We start from the raw sequence: 16,617 nt of genomic DNA on the forward strand, positions 1-16,617 counted from the left end.
GCCCATGGAGGACTACAAGTCCCCGAGCGCAGCGCGCGGGTCCCGGGCCGCCACGCCCCTAGACTGGGCTCCGGCCCTCCGCCCCGCTCGCAAAGCTGCGCTGGCCGCCCGCGGAGGGGAGGTTGCTGAGCGAGGGCAGGAGGTGGGTGCGGCGCGGCCGGGGGCACGGGGCGCAGGGAGTGCTGGTGAGGAAATGGCCCACCTGGGCACCTGTCCTACCACGAGAGGTCATCTCGCCTACCCTAGCCTCGCCATTCTCATCTGTGCAATGGGGATAGCAACGCCCGTGGCTTGGGGGGAGGGGACGTTTATGGAGAAGAAGGGGCGGAGCGGGTGGAAGGAGCCTGGATGGCTGGTGATAGTAAGAAAAGCCCGGATAATAAGGGCCGAGACCGTGGGAGGAGTCTGGTGGGTGGGGCATGGAGGGGCGGGGTCTCTAGATAAGGAGAACACGCGTGAGATCGGAGAAGGGGCTGCAGAGTGGATGCTGAGAAAGCCAATGAAGCAAGCCTGGGATGGATTGGGTGGAATGGGCCGAAGAGCATTGGGGAGGGAGGGGTGGAGACGCAAACATGAAAAGGATCCCTCTCGGCCCTGGAAAGCCCAGTGTCGGCAGCGCTGATATGGTTTGGGTAAGAGGTTGCCCGAATGGGTAAATGCCTGTGGATGCACAGAACACCTTTCTTTCCTTGTGACTAGAAGTAAAGAGCCCGTCCCATGAACTCTGCGTCATATATATGGGCTCATTCAATTCACACCCTGTGAAGACAGCACCATATCTCTTTACAGTTGAGGAACCTGAGGCTCAGAGAAGTAAAGTGACTTGCCTAAAGCCACCCAGGATTCCTTACTCCAAAGAGCCCGCTTTTTTTCCCTGCACTGCACGGAGGTAGAGGTTTAATCTGTAGTGAATGGCAGGGAACAGACGAAAGTGTCCATGTCCTGCCCTTAACAGGTTGTGTGACAGGACCATCTTCCTCAACCCTTCTCAGTGCCAACCTAAGGCAACCCTCCTTATTGTGCTTATTGTTAGGATGAAATGAGGCGATGGATTTGAAAGCCATTTGTTTATAAATTATCCTTGTTGTGAGGAACAGGAAGACCATAAGGAAGAGTGGTCAAAATGAGGTGCTTGGGCCTGAGGAAAACCACAAGGTGAAGCCTGAGGGTGAGCCAAGAGGATGAAGGAAAATTCTGGAAGAGGGTGGGGATGGTGATAGTTATTGGAAGTCTGCACCAGATGAAAGAATATTTTGCTGTGCAAGCCAGGTCAGGTGGCTTCCCTTCTCCAGCCACTTTTCGCAGTTGGCCAACTCCTTTAGGGGTCCGTGTGTGTCACCTGAGTCTGGGAAGCACCTTTTCTCTCTGTGGTGTGGGCATAATGGAGCAGCCTGTGAGCGTCTTAGAGATATGAACTGGGCAAAACAGGGCTAAAGATACAGCTGTTGGGTGTTGGGGGAGGCCAGGAAGGGTGGTGCCACCAGATAGTCCCCAGGGCTTTGAGCCAGAGTCTTTATCTGGTGGGCTGTGTAAGGTGGGGAAGACAGCTCCAGTTTATTGGGAGACACATTACTCACTTTGAGTGTTGTCGTCCTTGAAATTTACCCAACTATGTTCTATCCATCCCCTACACAGTGGGAGTTCTTATATTTACTTCCACATAATTACCTGGGCCTTGCCCTGTGCCTCAGATTCCAAATTAAAAATTCAAGAGACTATTTCAAAATAAAAAGTTTTTAAAATTCAGGAGAGATTGGTAAACCTCCCTATTGGTAGGTGAGAGTCTGGGACTAGGAAAATGGATCTGACTAAATGGGAGGAGTTGTCCCCCTTCCCCTGCCTGCCTACTTCTTGGGGTACAGAGAGGGGAGATCCCTGTCCTAACAGGGTGGCCAGACACCCATTTACTTAAGGAAAGTGGGCCTTGGTAAGGAGTGAGAATAAAATGCTCTGGAGATGCAAAGAAGGGAAGAATGAATTGCAGCTGAGGGGCCTGGCAGATGACTGGCATTTTCTTTGCAGTGCAGGCAGAGGGATAGCAGATGCCAAACTGCAAAGATAGGAGAGGGCCTGGCGTGGTCTATAAAGTAGGGATAATAATAAGCACCTTCATCTATGAGATTAACATGCATAAAGTGCATAGCACAATAGTAACTGCTCGGTAAATGTCAGCCATTTTTACTACTGCTATTGTTGTTGTTATGATCACCATCATATGCCCAAGAATTGGTCTAGGGCCACACAGCTAATAAAGGGGCAGAGCCTGATTCAAATGTAGGCCCAGGTGATGCCAAAGCCCATGCACTTTCCTCTCCCCACGAAGCCCCTACAGTTCTTTCTACCCATCCACATCTTTGAGGCCCAGAAGTGGCCCCTCTTTGTTAACATTCTTGGTAAGCCATGACAGGAGTTTCTTTTCTGCTGTAGTAGCAGAGACTCTGGGTTCAGGAGAAAGCAGGGGAAACAAGTCCTAAACAGCCATCTTCTCCCAGCCTGGATCTCGGCATGGAGACAGGCAGGCCTAGTGTTGTGGTTTCTGTGGGGGGTTTAGTCTATGTAGAAAGACCACTCGGATTTAAATTCTAACCCCTCCACCGACTGCGGGCTATTTTAGCTAAGCCCTTGGTTGGCTTCCTCCAGAGCGCTGAGATCTCAGGAGAAGATCATAAGATGTTAATGCTTCTTAGTAGTAGTAATAACATCTAATATTTATGGGATCTGGCTATTTATTGGGGCCAGGCACACTGACTGGAACTTTACATCTACAGTCCCAGGAGGCAAGTGTTCTTTTCTTGCCCCTTCCTTCAAAATAAAAATATTTTTAGAAATTTCAAGCCTACAGAAAAGTTTAAAGAATAGCCTTTCACCTAGATGCACCAATTCACACTGCCGATTTTGCTTTTACACACGCACATTTTTCGCTGAGCTATTGAAAAGTTATAGGCATCTCCACACTTGGCCCCTAAATTCTTCAGCATGTATCTCCTAATTATAACATTTTGCAACATAACCATAACACCGTTATCATACCTAAGAAAATTAGCAAGAACTCAATATTGTCTAATAAACAGTTGAGATTCAAATTTCTCCAACTGCCAAAAAAATTTCATATTTTTTTAAATCAGATACAGCCAAGATTCATTGATTGCATTTAATTATATCTCTTTAAGCAACTCATTTAATCTAGATAGAGCCCCTCTACCTGTTTAAACTTATTTTATAAATAATTGGGTTCAGTTTGGTTTTTTGTTTTTGTTTTTTCTGGCAATGTTGTGTACTTATTGAATCACATTAGGAGGCATATGATACCAGAGTCCTACTATCCATGAATGCTAAGTTTGATTATTGGATAAGGTAACAGCCTGATCTCTCTATAAAAGGGTAAGTTTTTCCTTCTTGTAACGAACAAGTAGTCTGTAGAGTGATTCTTTGAAACTGTCGGAATTACGTGGGCAGGATAACCTTTCACTCCACATCTGTTGATGATCCTTGCCTGAATAACAACATTGAGGGTTGCAAAATGGTAATTTGCTAATTATGTCATTCTTTGTATACTTATTAGCTGGTATTCTTTGTTACAGAATAACTTTTTCTGTGTGTGTGTGTGTGTGTGTGTTTGTCTTTCTCATTCCCTCTCCTGTCCCTCTCTTTTTTCTTTTTGGAGTAACATAGACTCATGGTTTTGTTTTGGTTTTTTTTTCCGGTACACAGGCCTCTCACTGCTGTGGCCTCTCCCGCCGCGGAGCACAGGCTCCGGATGCGCAGGCCCAGCGGCCACGGCCCACGGGCCCAGCCGCTCCACGGCATGCGGGATCCTCCCAGACCGAGGCACGAACCTGTGTCCCCTGCATCGGCAGGCGGACTCTCAACCACTGCGCCACCAGGGAAGCCCTCATGATTATTTTTTTTAACTCAATGTGTTATAACCTATTATCATCATTAATCTTTTTGGCATTCAAATTATCCCAAATTTGGCCAATGAGAGTCCCTTCAGGTCTGCTCCTGTGTTTTGGTTTTTGTTCTGTTTTTTTTGGGGGGGGAGATATAATTGACATATAACATTGTATTCATTTTAGGTGTAAACATGATTTGATATGTGTATATATTGAAAAATGGTCACCACACAGTTACAAAATTTTTTTTTCTTGCGATGAGAACGTTTAAGATCTGCAGATCTGCATTCTTTTGACTTCACCTCAGTAATCTTTGACTTCTTCTTTGCTGTCTGGAAAGAGATGTTCCAGGCTCACCTTAAACTTTTCCTGTCAAAGTACTGGAAGTACTGGAATCATCAGTTCCTCCAGGAAGCCCTGGTTTCCTTTAGTAGGAGACAACATTTAAAAAACGAGATCTGGGGTCAGGTGTGCTCATTGCTACTTGGGTATCATTGCTAGGCTCTTGAGCAGAGCTAAGAAATGATAGATGGATGGATAGATAGATAGATAATTATCAATGCCTTGTAGATTCATTGTTAAAACAATTGGTCCTCACTGTGTAAAAGCAGTAGATTGAATGTAAAATAGCTTCATTATGGAAGCTCAGTGAGCAGTAATGTAGGGAATTGCACAGAAAGAGCCCTTGCCTGTGCTAAGGCTCTGTGAGTGTATGGGCTGTTGGCTAGGACCTCTGTGTCTGGGTTCAGTCTCCTGCTCAGGACCCGGGTTAGAGAAGACCCCAGGCTGCCTCCAAAGGACTGGTCCTCTGAGCAGTGTCCAAACCTGAAACCTCCCAGAGGCTGTGACTCAGAGGTCAAGAATGGACACAAAGCCCTGGGCCAGGGACTCATCTTCCTTGGTTTGTGAAATAAAGATAATGTGATCTGTCCTGCCTGCATCCCAGAGTTGTTGTAAGGATCAATATATATTTATTTTTTTTAATTGCTAATCAGTCTTTCAACACATTTATTATGAAATTCCTTCCCCTTTTCATTGTCTTAATACCATAGTTCATTGCCTTATAGTCTGATTTCCTACATTAAACTAAGATATATTATGCTTTTTCAAATATTCTTTCAGGTTATCACTCACCAATTTTTCCAAAATAAGATTTTACTCTTTTTTTTTTTAATCTTTTGAAAAAATACTTTTGGGAGTTGGACTAGGATAGCGTAACAACTGTAATTAATTTTAGAAGAACAACTTTAAGATATTCCCTCTCAGAATCATCACAGGTCTCTCTTTATTCAAATCCTGTTTATGCTTCGTAATAAAATGTCATAGCTTTGTTTCTGAAGGGGGCACAGGCTTTGAAGAGAGACCTCACTTGGAATTCTAGCTCTGCTACCTCTAGCTGTGTGATCTTAAGCAGCTGTCTTCACCATTCTGTGCTTCAGTTTTATAATCCAGAAAATTGGGATGATAATCGTACCTACCTCACAGCCTCTGTGTGGTGTTGTAATGAGAAAATCTACAGGAAAATGCCTCACATAGCTCGGGACATGTCCTCAGTGCTCAGGAAATGTTGATTCTCTGTGCACTGGTCTCATGTAGGTCAGAATCAAATTGAGGGGCAGGTTTGAGAGCACCTGGTAAGAGGTAGGAGGGGACAAGTGATGAACCTCTCCAAGGGGTTTGGCTGCTGAATTCCCAAGGAAGTCATTCAGAGCATGGCAGTCAGACAGGCCTGGGCTTGAATCCTGGCTCTGCCACTGCTTTCTTTGGGCAAGTTACCTACCTCTTAGAGCCTCAGGTTCTATTTTGTTAAGTAAAGATAATACTTTCCTCAAAGGAATGTTACAAGGATTAAATGAGTTAATGTGTATAATGCACTTAGCACAGGTAGGGTACCCAATAAGTACTCACCAGGCCATAGCTGTGTCCCTCGTGAGGCCTGCGGGAATGGAGACATAGTTTTAAAGTAGGACTCTCTAGAGCTATGTCTTGACTGCCCTTTCTTATGGGACACCTACTCTCAAAGCATTATATTTCCTTTGTTACAATTAGAGGTTGCAACCGGGTGATTTTTCAGGCCCCAGACTGGGATTGGCCCTTCACATGGTACCAGGCTGGGCCTTAAGATCCACCACCCCTCGTTTTGGCCACAGACCCATTTCAGGGAGGAGAGAATTTCCAGCCAACTCCCAAGTTCCCAGGCCCCCTGGCCTTCCCTGCCCAGTCAGATGGTCTGAGGATCCGCCTGGCATAATTTCCTGGTTTTCTCAGAGAGGGAAATAGGCTGATCTTTTTCTTGGTTCTTTTCAAGTAGAGAGGCAGACTTGGAAAGTCTCCTGCTTAAGAAAAATTATTTGTTCAGACACAGTGGTAGGGTTTCTTTTATCTCCTATTTCGTGGTTCAGTTTGCATTCTCATTCATCTTTTCTAATCTGGCTTTTAAAAACCTGGCTTTTTGTGTTTTGCTGCTTTGCCATTAAGCATCATGAGTTGGTATTAAAATAGAAGGGTATAGACCTCTAGTGGGCTTGTCGTGTGTCAGCTATGGAGGGGCTCCAGGCCATCCAGGATCCTGTCCCCAGATCCTCCGATGTGAGTGGGCAGAGTCCCAGGCCAGCCATGAACTAGCTGTCGAAAGACCTACCGCAGTCTGATCTGGACAGAGAATAAGGGAGTATGCATCTCCCACTCACGCTGGGATCTCAAGGTGGGAAGGGGAAACTATCAGAGGTGTTGGACTCACGCTGACCTGGATTCACATCGCAGCTCCTCCAGTGACTAGCTCTGTAACCTTGAGCAGTCTCAACCTTTCTGAGCCTCAGTTTCCTTATCTGTAAAATAGAGATAATAGCATCTATCTCACAGGGTGCTTGTAACGACATCAAATGAGGTCATGCATGTACAGAATCAGCACAAGAGTATCATCCTCTGTACTTTTCTATATATTTTTATTAAAAATAAATAAAATGCTACCATGAGTTAGGCGAAGCATTATAAAAGCAGGAGGTGTTGTGCTCAGCAGGTGGTAGCTAGTATCTTATCAAGCAAGCTGCATAGCAGTATTTTAAAAGGCTACTTCAGGGATTCTCACACTTGCTGAAGCTATTAAACAGCCTTTTGTTGCTATTACAACTCTCAGCAACCTGTGCAGTGGGAAGAGACTGAACTTTCCGCTGGCTGGCTGTGTGTCCTGGGCAAGTCCTCAGTCTTTCTGAGTCTCTGTTTCCTGTCTGCCAAACAGAATGATGCCTGCTTTGTAGGATTGCTATATGAATTAAAAGGGCTGATGGGTGTAAAGGCCTCGGATGTAGTGGAATGCTCAGTGCATGTTCATTCCTTCCTCTCTCAGCCCCTGTCCCAGAGTCCCCCCAGCACCTACTGTGTGCCAGGCAGTGAATATGCAGGAACACTGCTCTCACAGAGATCACAAGCTAGGCAGTGGTTTTCACAATTTTTATCACAACCCACAGTATGAAGGTACACTCTATATCACAATCCAGTTCCTCTTCCTTTCTCTGTCTGTGTGTGTCTCTCTCTCACACACAGACACAAAGGAAACAAAAGTTTCACAACACTATATATGTAAAACTGGTTATAACCCAGTGTATTGTATTGTCCGTGACACAGTCACAGTCTTGATTTTTTCCCAATTTATGAAGGCATAATTTATGTGCAGTAAAAGTCACCCTTTTTAGGTATACAGTTATATGAATTTTTATAATCTTTATACAGTCATTTGTCTACCAGCACATCAAGATACAGAATATTTCCATCACTCCAAAATATTCCTTCATGCCTGTTTGTAGCCAGTCTTACCCCTAGCCTCTCCAGTCACTGATCTGATTTCTGTCTCTCTAGTTTTGTCTTTTCCAGAATGTTGTATAAATAAAATCATATGCCATGTAACCTTTTGAGGCAGGCTGCTTTCACTTAATAGAATGCTTTTGAGAGTCTTCTGTGTTGTGGTGTGTGTCAGTAGCTAGTTCCTTTATATTGCTGACTCATATTCCATTGTATAGATATACCGCAATTTGTTTATCATTTACATTTTAGTTTCTGGGATTGGGCAATTCCAAATAAAGCTGCTATAATCATTCACACATGGGTTTTTGCATGGACATGCGTCTTCATTTCTCTGGGATAAATATCTAGGAGTAGGGTTGATGGGTCATATCGTAACTGGATGCCAAAAACTGTTTTCTACTGTGGTTGCACCATTTTGCATTCTCACTGGCAATATATAAGAATTTCTATTGCTCTATGTACTTATCAGTGTTTGGTATTGTCACATTTTTCATTTGAGCCATTGTAATAGGTATACTGTGGTTTTAATTTTCATGTCCCTAATAACTAAGGATACCAAGCATCTTTTCATGTGATTATTTGTCATCTGTATATCTTCTCAGTGAAGGTGCTTGTTCAGATCTTTTGCCCACTTTTTAGTTGGGTTGTTTATTTTCTTACTGAGTTTTGAGAGTTCTTTATATATTCTGGTTAACAATCATGTATCAGATAGGTGTTTTGCAAATATTTTCTTGCAGTTTGTGTCTCATTTTCATTTTTTTTTAAATAATTTTTTAAATTTATTTCTTTATTTTTGGCTGTGTTGGGTCTTCATTGCTGCACGCGGGCTTTCTCTAGTTGCGGCAAGTGGGGGCTACTCTTCGTTGCGGTGCACAAGCGTCTCATTGCGGTGGCTTCTCTTGTCGTGGAGCACGGGCTCTAGAGCGCAGGCTCAGTAGTTGTGGCAAGGGGGCTTCAGTAGTTGTGGCTCGTGGGCTCTAGAGCATAGGCTCAGTAGTTGTGGCGCACGGGCTTAGCTGCTCCGCGGCATGTGGGATCTTCCCAGACCAGGGCTTGAACCCGTGTCCCCTGAATTGGCAAGCGGATTCTCAACCATTGTGCCACCAGGGAAGCCCTCATTTTCATTTTTTTTAACAGTGTCTTTCGAAGAGGAGAAGTTTTTCATTTGGATGAAGTCTAGTTTATTAAATTTTCTATGGTTTGTGCCTCTTAGGTCCTATCCAAGAAATCTTTGCCTAACAGAAAGTCACAAAGATTTTCTTCTAGAAGTCTTATAGTTTTAAAAAGATTTTACGTTTAGGTCTGTGATCCATTTTGAGTTAATTTTCATATATGTTACAAGATATGAGTTGAGGTTCTTTTTTTGCATATGGATATCCAGTGATCTTCATCTTGAGAAAGCCAGGGAGGAGGGCCATATGCAAAGCAGATCATTACATGATGGAATGGTGGGCTGTGCAAGGGACCAGAAACCCCAAGAGGAGAGCTGGGAAGGTGGAGATCTGGGGACTGCCTTATCGAGGCAGTGACTCATAGGCTGGGCCTTACAGGTTGACTGCGGAGATGGTGGAGAAAGTGAAGAAGGGTGGTATGAGGAGAGCAAAGGCAGGGCAGGTGAGGGTGGATGCGGAGGTGTCAGGAGTCCCGGAGCATAGAGTGTGGGGAGAGTCAGGATTAGAGGTGAGACTGGATGAGCAGGGTGGTTAGAGCAGGCAGTACTATGTCAGGAAAATCGGCCTGCAAACTAAAATGGAAGGTGGACAGAGAGGCGGAAGGGAGCCAAGTGAGGACGTTAGGGGAGCGGGGATGAGGTCTGAGCTCCAGGAATTGCCGTAGGGACAGGTACAAGGGGACAGTTGAGAACAATGTTAGGATGCTGAGTCAGGGCTGCCTCCCAGGCTCAGGCAGATGGGCGGCTGAGAAGAATCAACAGCAGGTTCTGGGGAAGAGGAGTTCTGTGCGAGGCTTCTGGTACCCATAGGAAATTCAGGTGGAGGTGTCCAAGAGGCAGGCAGCTGGGTACACAGGGGGGCTGGAGCTCCGTGGCCAAACCCGCCTGCCACATTCTTGAAGCTTCTCAGCCCCGCGAGGTGCCAGTTCCTGCCCCCCTGTGTCATTGTGGCTCTCCAACAGAGCCTGTGGATTTGCCATGGTGGACACCGTGGCACTGTGACTAGGAAATAGGGGCTTGAAGGGCTGAGTTCTCTGGCTCCTGGGTCTGGGGAGAATACCACAGGGAGCACCCTCGTCTGGGGTCAGGAGACCTGCCTTCTAACCAGCCTCCGCCCTGCTGCCCTGGATGAATGATCAGGAGCCTCACTGCAGGGGCTCAGGGGCAGGAAGGCAGGTGCTCTGCTGCTTTTGCAAGCAGAAAAATAGGAGTTTGGGTGCCCATCCAAGGGCCCCCAGGTATGCCCTGTGGCTCCTCATTGTCTTCCCTACCCCTGTGCTTTGAGCTCTTCAGAACTAATGTGCTTAGGAGATACGGGGTCTGCAGCCCATAGAACTGTCAGGAAAGACAGCCCAGCCTGTCTGTCACCTAAGCCTGCTCTTTCCATGGAGCTGAGCCACTTCACAGAGCCTGGGCCTTAAATCAAACAGGAAAAGAGACTGGAAACTAGGTCCGGCTCCTGCCTGGACCCCCTGGAGAGAAAATTGGTCAGACTCAGGCCCCAGGCCAAGCATCCACCTCAGCTGCAGGTCTCAGCACAGCCACCCCCCAGCTTCCTCGGAGCCCTCCCCCTCCCCCTCTCTGTTGGACACCCCCTCCAACACTGTCTCACAGCCCATCTGCTGCAGGCTTCTGCTGATGATTTTGTAACTTCATCATGGGCTTGTTTCTCTTCAGACACTGCAGATGGTTAATGTCTTTCTGCGATATCAAAGTGCCCCATTACACAGGGAAAGAATTACCAAGGGCCCTCCCCACAGAGAGTTGGGTGGGATAGCCGAGCATCTTCCACACCCAGCATGGCCTCCACCCGCTGAAGTAAGGGGGTCTCAGTGCAGTCAGCCTCCTCAGAAGGCAGGCGTGGGGTGAGAACTGCCTTGGCCCGCTTGCCACCCCTGCTGGGTGACTTTCGGGAAGTTCCCCTCTTGGACCTCTGTTTTCCCATCTGGACAGTAAACGTGCCAGAATTAATTCCAGACCTACTCCCACATCTCCTGGTACATCTTCCTTCCTTCCTTCCTCCCTTCCTCCCTCCCTTCCCCCCCCCTCCTTCCATCCGTTTCTTTTTTTCTTTCTTTCTTTCATTGTTGAGGTAGAGTTGATTTACAGTATTAGTTTCAGGTTTACAGCATAGAAATTCAAAATTTTTACAGATTATACACCCTTTAAAGTTACTATAAAATATTAGCGATATTCCCTGTGCTGTAATTGGTACATTTCTCTTGTTACTGAACCCTCACTGTCTCTTGCTGTGGTCTCCTCTGCCAGCCTGGGCTCTTCTCAAGGGCAGCACTGGGGCTGATTCCTCCCTGTGCCCTCCACACCCAACATTAGAGGAAGATTGCTGAATTCATTCCACAGGTTGGCTCCTGGGAAAGTATCATGTTGGAAGCCAAAAAGGTACATCCCCTGATTTCTAGAACCTTAAAGAAAAGTTAGAATCCAAGACTTCAGGTTGAAGGAGACACCAGCCCTAGACACTAGAGGCTGTGAGATCAGTGGGGGAATGGTGGCAGAGGGTTGTTAAGGAGTGGAGTGGGTAAAGAGGCTTCAGGAAGGGTGCTTGGTGGCAGAGTCCCACATTTGCACTGACCTCAAAGCAAGTTTCAGAGGAGGCTGGGGTGCCATCATGGTAGAAAAGAGCAGGCCGTCGGGAGCCAAGAGCATCTTCATGGCAAGGCAAGTTGTCATGGGAGGATGAGAATCCAGAAAGGAGTGTCCAGAGGGTTGAGTGGCCCATTGTGGGCCTGGTGGATAGATGGAAGTGGTACTAATCACAGCCATTTGTTGTGAATTCTTTTAGATGGAAAAAATAATTAAATAAGAAGGCAACATCGGTACAGCAGAAGGAGCACAGGGCTTGGAGTCCTAAATCTCAGAACATCTGTTAAGTACCTACAGTGGACCAGTCTTTGGCTAATAAGCATGAATACATTTTTCTCTCTCATATAAAGGAACCTGGGCTTGAATCCTGGCAGGACCCTTCACCGGTCTGAGTATAGGGAATGAATCCTGACAGTTTCCCTTATCTGCACAGTGGGGATGATCGGTGATATTGTCTATGTCAAAGGATAGTATGTAAGCAAATGTACGTAAGAGCAGCTAGCATAGCATTCAGTCCAGGCACATTTTCTTTCCTTCCTTAGACCAGTGGTTCTCTGTCCTAACTGAACATTTAGAATCAGCTTTTAAAAAATACCAACGCAATGCGGCTTCCCTGGTGGCGCAGTGGTTGAGAGTCAGCCTGCCGATGCAGGGGATGCGGGTTCGTGCCCCGGTCCGGGAGGATCCCGCATGCCGTGGAGTGGCTGGGCCCGTGAGCCACGGCCACTGAGACTGCACGTCCCAAGCCTGTTGCTCCGCAGTGGGAGAGGCCACAACAGTGAGAGGCCCACGTAACGCAAAAAAAAAGAAAAAAAAAAAACCAATGCTGAGGCCACATTCCAGGCCAATTAAAACAATCTCTGGAGGGTGGAACCCAGGCTTTGTTTTATCTTTTCATTTCTTTCTTTTTTTTTTTTTAAACTCCCTAGTGAACCTAATATGCTTTAGATGGTATGGCAATTATTACCCATCCATTTGTTCATCAAGTATTAATTCGTTTCAACTCCAAGGACCTACAATAAGAAATTGAGAACTGTGACTACCCAGATGTTATGGACTGAATGTTTGTGTCCCCCAAAATTATGTTGAAATCCCAACCTCCAATGTGATGGCGTAAGGAGGTGGGGCCTTTGGAAGATTAGGTCATGAGGGTGGAGCCCTCATGAACAAGATTACTGCCCTTATAAAAGAGATTCCAGGGCTTCCCTGGTGGCGCAGTGGTTGAGAGTCCGCCTGCCGATGCAGGGGACACGGGTTCGTGCCCCAGTCCGGGAAGATCCCACGTGCCGCGGAGTGGCTGGGCCCGTGAGCCATGGCCGCTGAGCTTGCGCGTCCAGAGCCTGTGCTCCGCAATGGGAGAGGCCACAACAGTGAGAGGCCCGCATACCGCAAAAAAAAAAAAAAAAAAAAAATAGAGATTCCAGAGAGCTCTCTTGCCCCTTCTGCCATATTAGGACACAGAAGACAACCCTCATCAGACATCAGATCTGCCCCTACCTTGATCCTCAACTTCCCAGCCTCCAGAACTGTGAGAAATAAATGTTTGTTACTTAAGCCACCCAGTCTATAGTATTCTGTTATACCAGCCCCAACAAACTAAGATATCAGATATGGTTGGGTAATGGTCATTTCTTACTTACCTCTCTCTGTAGGAGTACTTCCCAGCATCCCAGCCTCCTGCCATGTCTGACCCCATCACACTGAATGTCGGGGGGAAGCTCTATACAACCTCACTGGCAACCTTGACCAGCTTCCCTGACTCCATGCTGGGCGCCATGTTCAGCGGGAAGATGCCCACCAAGAGGGACAGCCAGGGCCACTGCTTCATTGACCGTGACGGCAAAGTGTTCCGCTACATCCTCAACTTCCTGCGAACCTCCCACCTGGACTTGCCCGAGGACTTCCAGGAGATGGGCCTTCTCCGCAGGGAGGCTGACTTCTACCAGGTGCAGCCCCTGATTGAGGCCCTGCAGGAGAAGGAGGTGGAGCTGTCCAAGGCCGAGAAGAATGCCATGCTCAACATCACGCTGAACCAGCGTGTGCAGACAGTCCACTTCACTGTGCGTGAGGCACCCCAGATCTACAGCCTGTCCTCTTCCAGCATGGAGGTCTTCAATGCCAACATCTTCAGCACCTCTTGCCTCTTCCTCAAGCTCCTGGGCTCCAAGCTCTTCTACTGCTCCAACGGCAACCTATCCTCCATCACCAGCCATTTGCAAGACCCCAACCACCTGACTCTGGACTGGGTGGCCAATGTGGAGGGCCTGCCTGAGGAGGAGTACACCAAGCAGAACCTCAAGAGGCTCTGGGTGGTGCCAGCCAACAAGCAGATCAACAGCTTCCAGGTCTTCATGGAGGAGGTGCTGAAAATCGCGCTGAGTGACGGCTTCTGCATCGATTCTTCTCACCCACACGCTGTGGATTTTATGAACAATAAGATTATTCGATTAATACGGTACAGGTAAAAGGACCCCAGCAACATTGGAGGGGGGCTTCCCAAAGCCAAGATCTTGGAGAGTGTCTCGCCAGTGGTGTGAGACAGGCCACTGTACTAACCTGTATTAATCGTGTAGCAGGACTTGATTTCCCCCGTGATGCAGTCCACCTGTAGGAATCCATGTGTCCTCTTGACAGAGCCACCTTTTTCCTTGCTACTTTGAGCTGGGGATGGGCAGTTTGCTCTAAGTGAAGAGTCTGCCAACATGTCCTAAAGGAGGCCACAGGAGGACTTTTTGGCTAGACAAAGGAACAGCAGTTTTTTCTTGGGTCCAGCTCTCTCTGTACCATTAGGCAGTGCCTCACTTAGCCATCTGTAAACAGAGCCTCTGGTGGAGGGGATGGGGTGAGAACAAGAGGCTCCCTCTAGTTTCCCAGAACATGAAGTACCCAGAGATTCCCATCCTGCCTGCCCCTCCGTCCCTGGGATGTGGCCAGGACCTTGGACTTGCTTGGCTGGCTTGGAAATGAAGTGGGTAGTGAGGGTGGGATTTGAGCCTGGCATGGCCTGAAGGAATTAGCCTCCAGGCAGGGTTCAGAAGATGGGGATATCCCTCTTGACTGGGCCAAATCTAGGCCTTTGGGGATTTCCGGCTTCAGAAATAAGCTGCTGTCCCTGCGAAGATTTGAAAGTATCTGGAGCCAGTGCAATGAAAGGCGCTTCATAATGTGGCCTGATACCTGACTTTTGTAATCCTTTACCCAAGAAGTTGAAGTGTCATTGAAACAGATCATTTAAAACAAATATATTATGAACTCTCAGGGTTGGAAAATGATTCAACAGTCGCTCAGTCCTCCCGCACCCCCAGCACACCCCAGGACATTTGCGGCTGAGGGCTTCTCCCCGGTACCTTCAGGAGATCAACTATCCCTGCTTGCATACCCTCAGTGACAGGAAGCTCGTCATCCCCAAGGCCAGCCCCTGCCATAGTTGGCTGTTAGAAAGTCCTTCCTTATATTGAGCTGAAACCTGCCCTTCCACAACCATTTTCTGGTCCTGGTAGACCTTCCTTCTCACCCAAATGTGTATTTTCTCTTTCAAAATAGTCACTTTGAGAGGCCAGATACCTATTTTGAAAATATTATTACTCGCTATTAGGATTCCCCTTGGGATTTGTCTTCAGAACCAAGGTTAGCCCCTTTCATTCCCTGTAAGTCATCCCCATTGTGTCGTGGCTTCGCTTCATTTGTGACCCTCCCTCCTCACCAGACATGACTGTGCATAGCTTTTGATCATCTTCTGTTAAGTTTGAAGATTGCTGCCCCAGAGGAAGGAGACCAGGGTCTTGGCAATGTGTAACAAGGAGCCTGGGAGTGACCTGAACCATAACATTGCCCTTGGAGTAAGCGCCCAGCCCTTAAAACACTGCTCTGAAGGATGTGGGCTTCCCCTGCTGCAGTAGTTTCTGGGCATAACCAGCCCATGGACCTCCTTAGGGTGAGACCCTGAGCCACCACTTCCCAGGGGGTGATGAGCAGTGCATGTCTCAAAGCTGCACATTATGATTCACCCCTGGCGTAAGGGTGGCCTTGGGAGTCCCAGAATCTTCCCCACTGGGCAGGGGGCCCTCAGATAAAGCCAGAGAAGTCTGGTGCCACAGGTTCCCCTAGGGGATTGTCCGAGGAAGGGGCTTCCCATAGTTACACCTTGTGAATAGGGAGTTTGTACGCTGGGCTGTGGGCAAGGCCACATCCCTTAGGTAATAAAGGTCTTTTCCCCCCTACAGTGGGACCCAGGAGTCTCTGATAACTGTCCCATGCCACCAGGCCAATGGTATTCAGGAAATCGACTCAGGAGAACCCAATTTAGACCAGCCAGCAGAAGCTGTGACCATAGCAGAACAGTTCAAGGAAGAAATCTTACAAATCACCACTGTCTCTTTTTCTTTTCCATAAAAATTCTTTCTCCATCTTTTCAGTGCTTCTTAATTCAAGCAGCTTGACTTTAGAGAAAGCACAGGTCCTGTGAAGCCACTAATTTGCTGTGTGACTTTAGGCAAGTCACTTACCTCACTGAGCCATCTCTGTTTCTTCATCTGTGAAATGTGCATAACAGTAACACATAACCCTACCTACCTCACAGGGCTGTTGTGAGGATCAAATGAAATAATTTATGTGAGAATACAGTATAATTGATAAATGGTTGTTATTATTTTGTGTCTACATATAAGGGAAAAAACCCTGGCTTTGGAATCAAGCTGACCTGGGTCTGGATTCTGGCTCCATCACTTGCTGTGTAACCTTGAACAAGTCCCTGGGCCTCCCTGATTTGTTTCCTCTTCAGATAACAATCCCACCTCCTAGTGTTCTGTGACTTGGTTATGTATGTGAAAATTCCTAGCTAGGCCTGGCCCATAGGAGCTCAATAAATGTTTGCTCTTTTAGGAGTAATGATGGACTGTCATGCAGGAGACACCATGAGCATATAACAATTTAACAAGCCTTCTGGGGCACCTGGTGTATGGTCCCCGAGGATGGGAACAGCCACAGATAAGTTTAGTCTGGAAAAGCGTAGAGGGCCACACAGTGTACTGTGGGAACTTGGGGAAAGCAAGCTTAGTTCTCAGAAAAGGCATAATGGATGGTCGAGCTGGGCCTTTAAGGGTAGGTTGGATGGTAACAAAATGAGCTAAGGAGGGCACCGTGGGCACT

The 16,617-nt window shown here is 47.2% G+C and overlaps 1 protein-coding gene across 3 annotated transcripts; it reads left to right on the forward strand.

The window, feature by feature from the left end:
- Positions 1 to 74: 74 nt before the first annotated feature.
- KCTD21 (potassium channel tetramerization domain containing 21) lies at positions 75 to 16,105 on the forward strand. 3 transcript variants are annotated; one of them, XM_060104266.1, is made up of 2 exons: positions 75 to 142; positions 13,122 to 16,105. In XM_060104266.1, exon 2 carries the CDS (start codon positions 13,152 to 13,154, stop codon positions 13,932 to 13,934), a length of 783 nt encoding a protein of 260 aa, XP_059960249.1. In that variant the 5' UTR covers positions 75 to 142; positions 13,122 to 13,151; the 3' UTR covers positions 13,935 to 16,105. The 3 variants fall into 3 exon arrangements, with proteins under 3 accessions (XP_059960249.1, XP_059960251.1, XP_059960250.1); XM_060104268.1 differs by lacking the exon at positions 75 to 142 and adding an exon at positions 168 to 185; XM_060104267.1 differs by lacking the exon at positions 75 to 142 and adding an exon at positions 585 to 632.
- Positions 16,106 to 16,617: the final 512 nt, after the last annotated feature.

This window comes from Mesoplodon densirostris, chromosome 7 (genome assembly GCF_025265405.1).
Source record: "Mesoplodon densirostris isolate mMesDen1 chromosome 7, mMesDen1 primary haplotype, whole genome shotgun sequence".
NCBI lineage: Eukaryota > Metazoa > Chordata > Mammalia > Artiodactyla > Ziphiidae > Mesoplodon > Mesoplodon densirostris.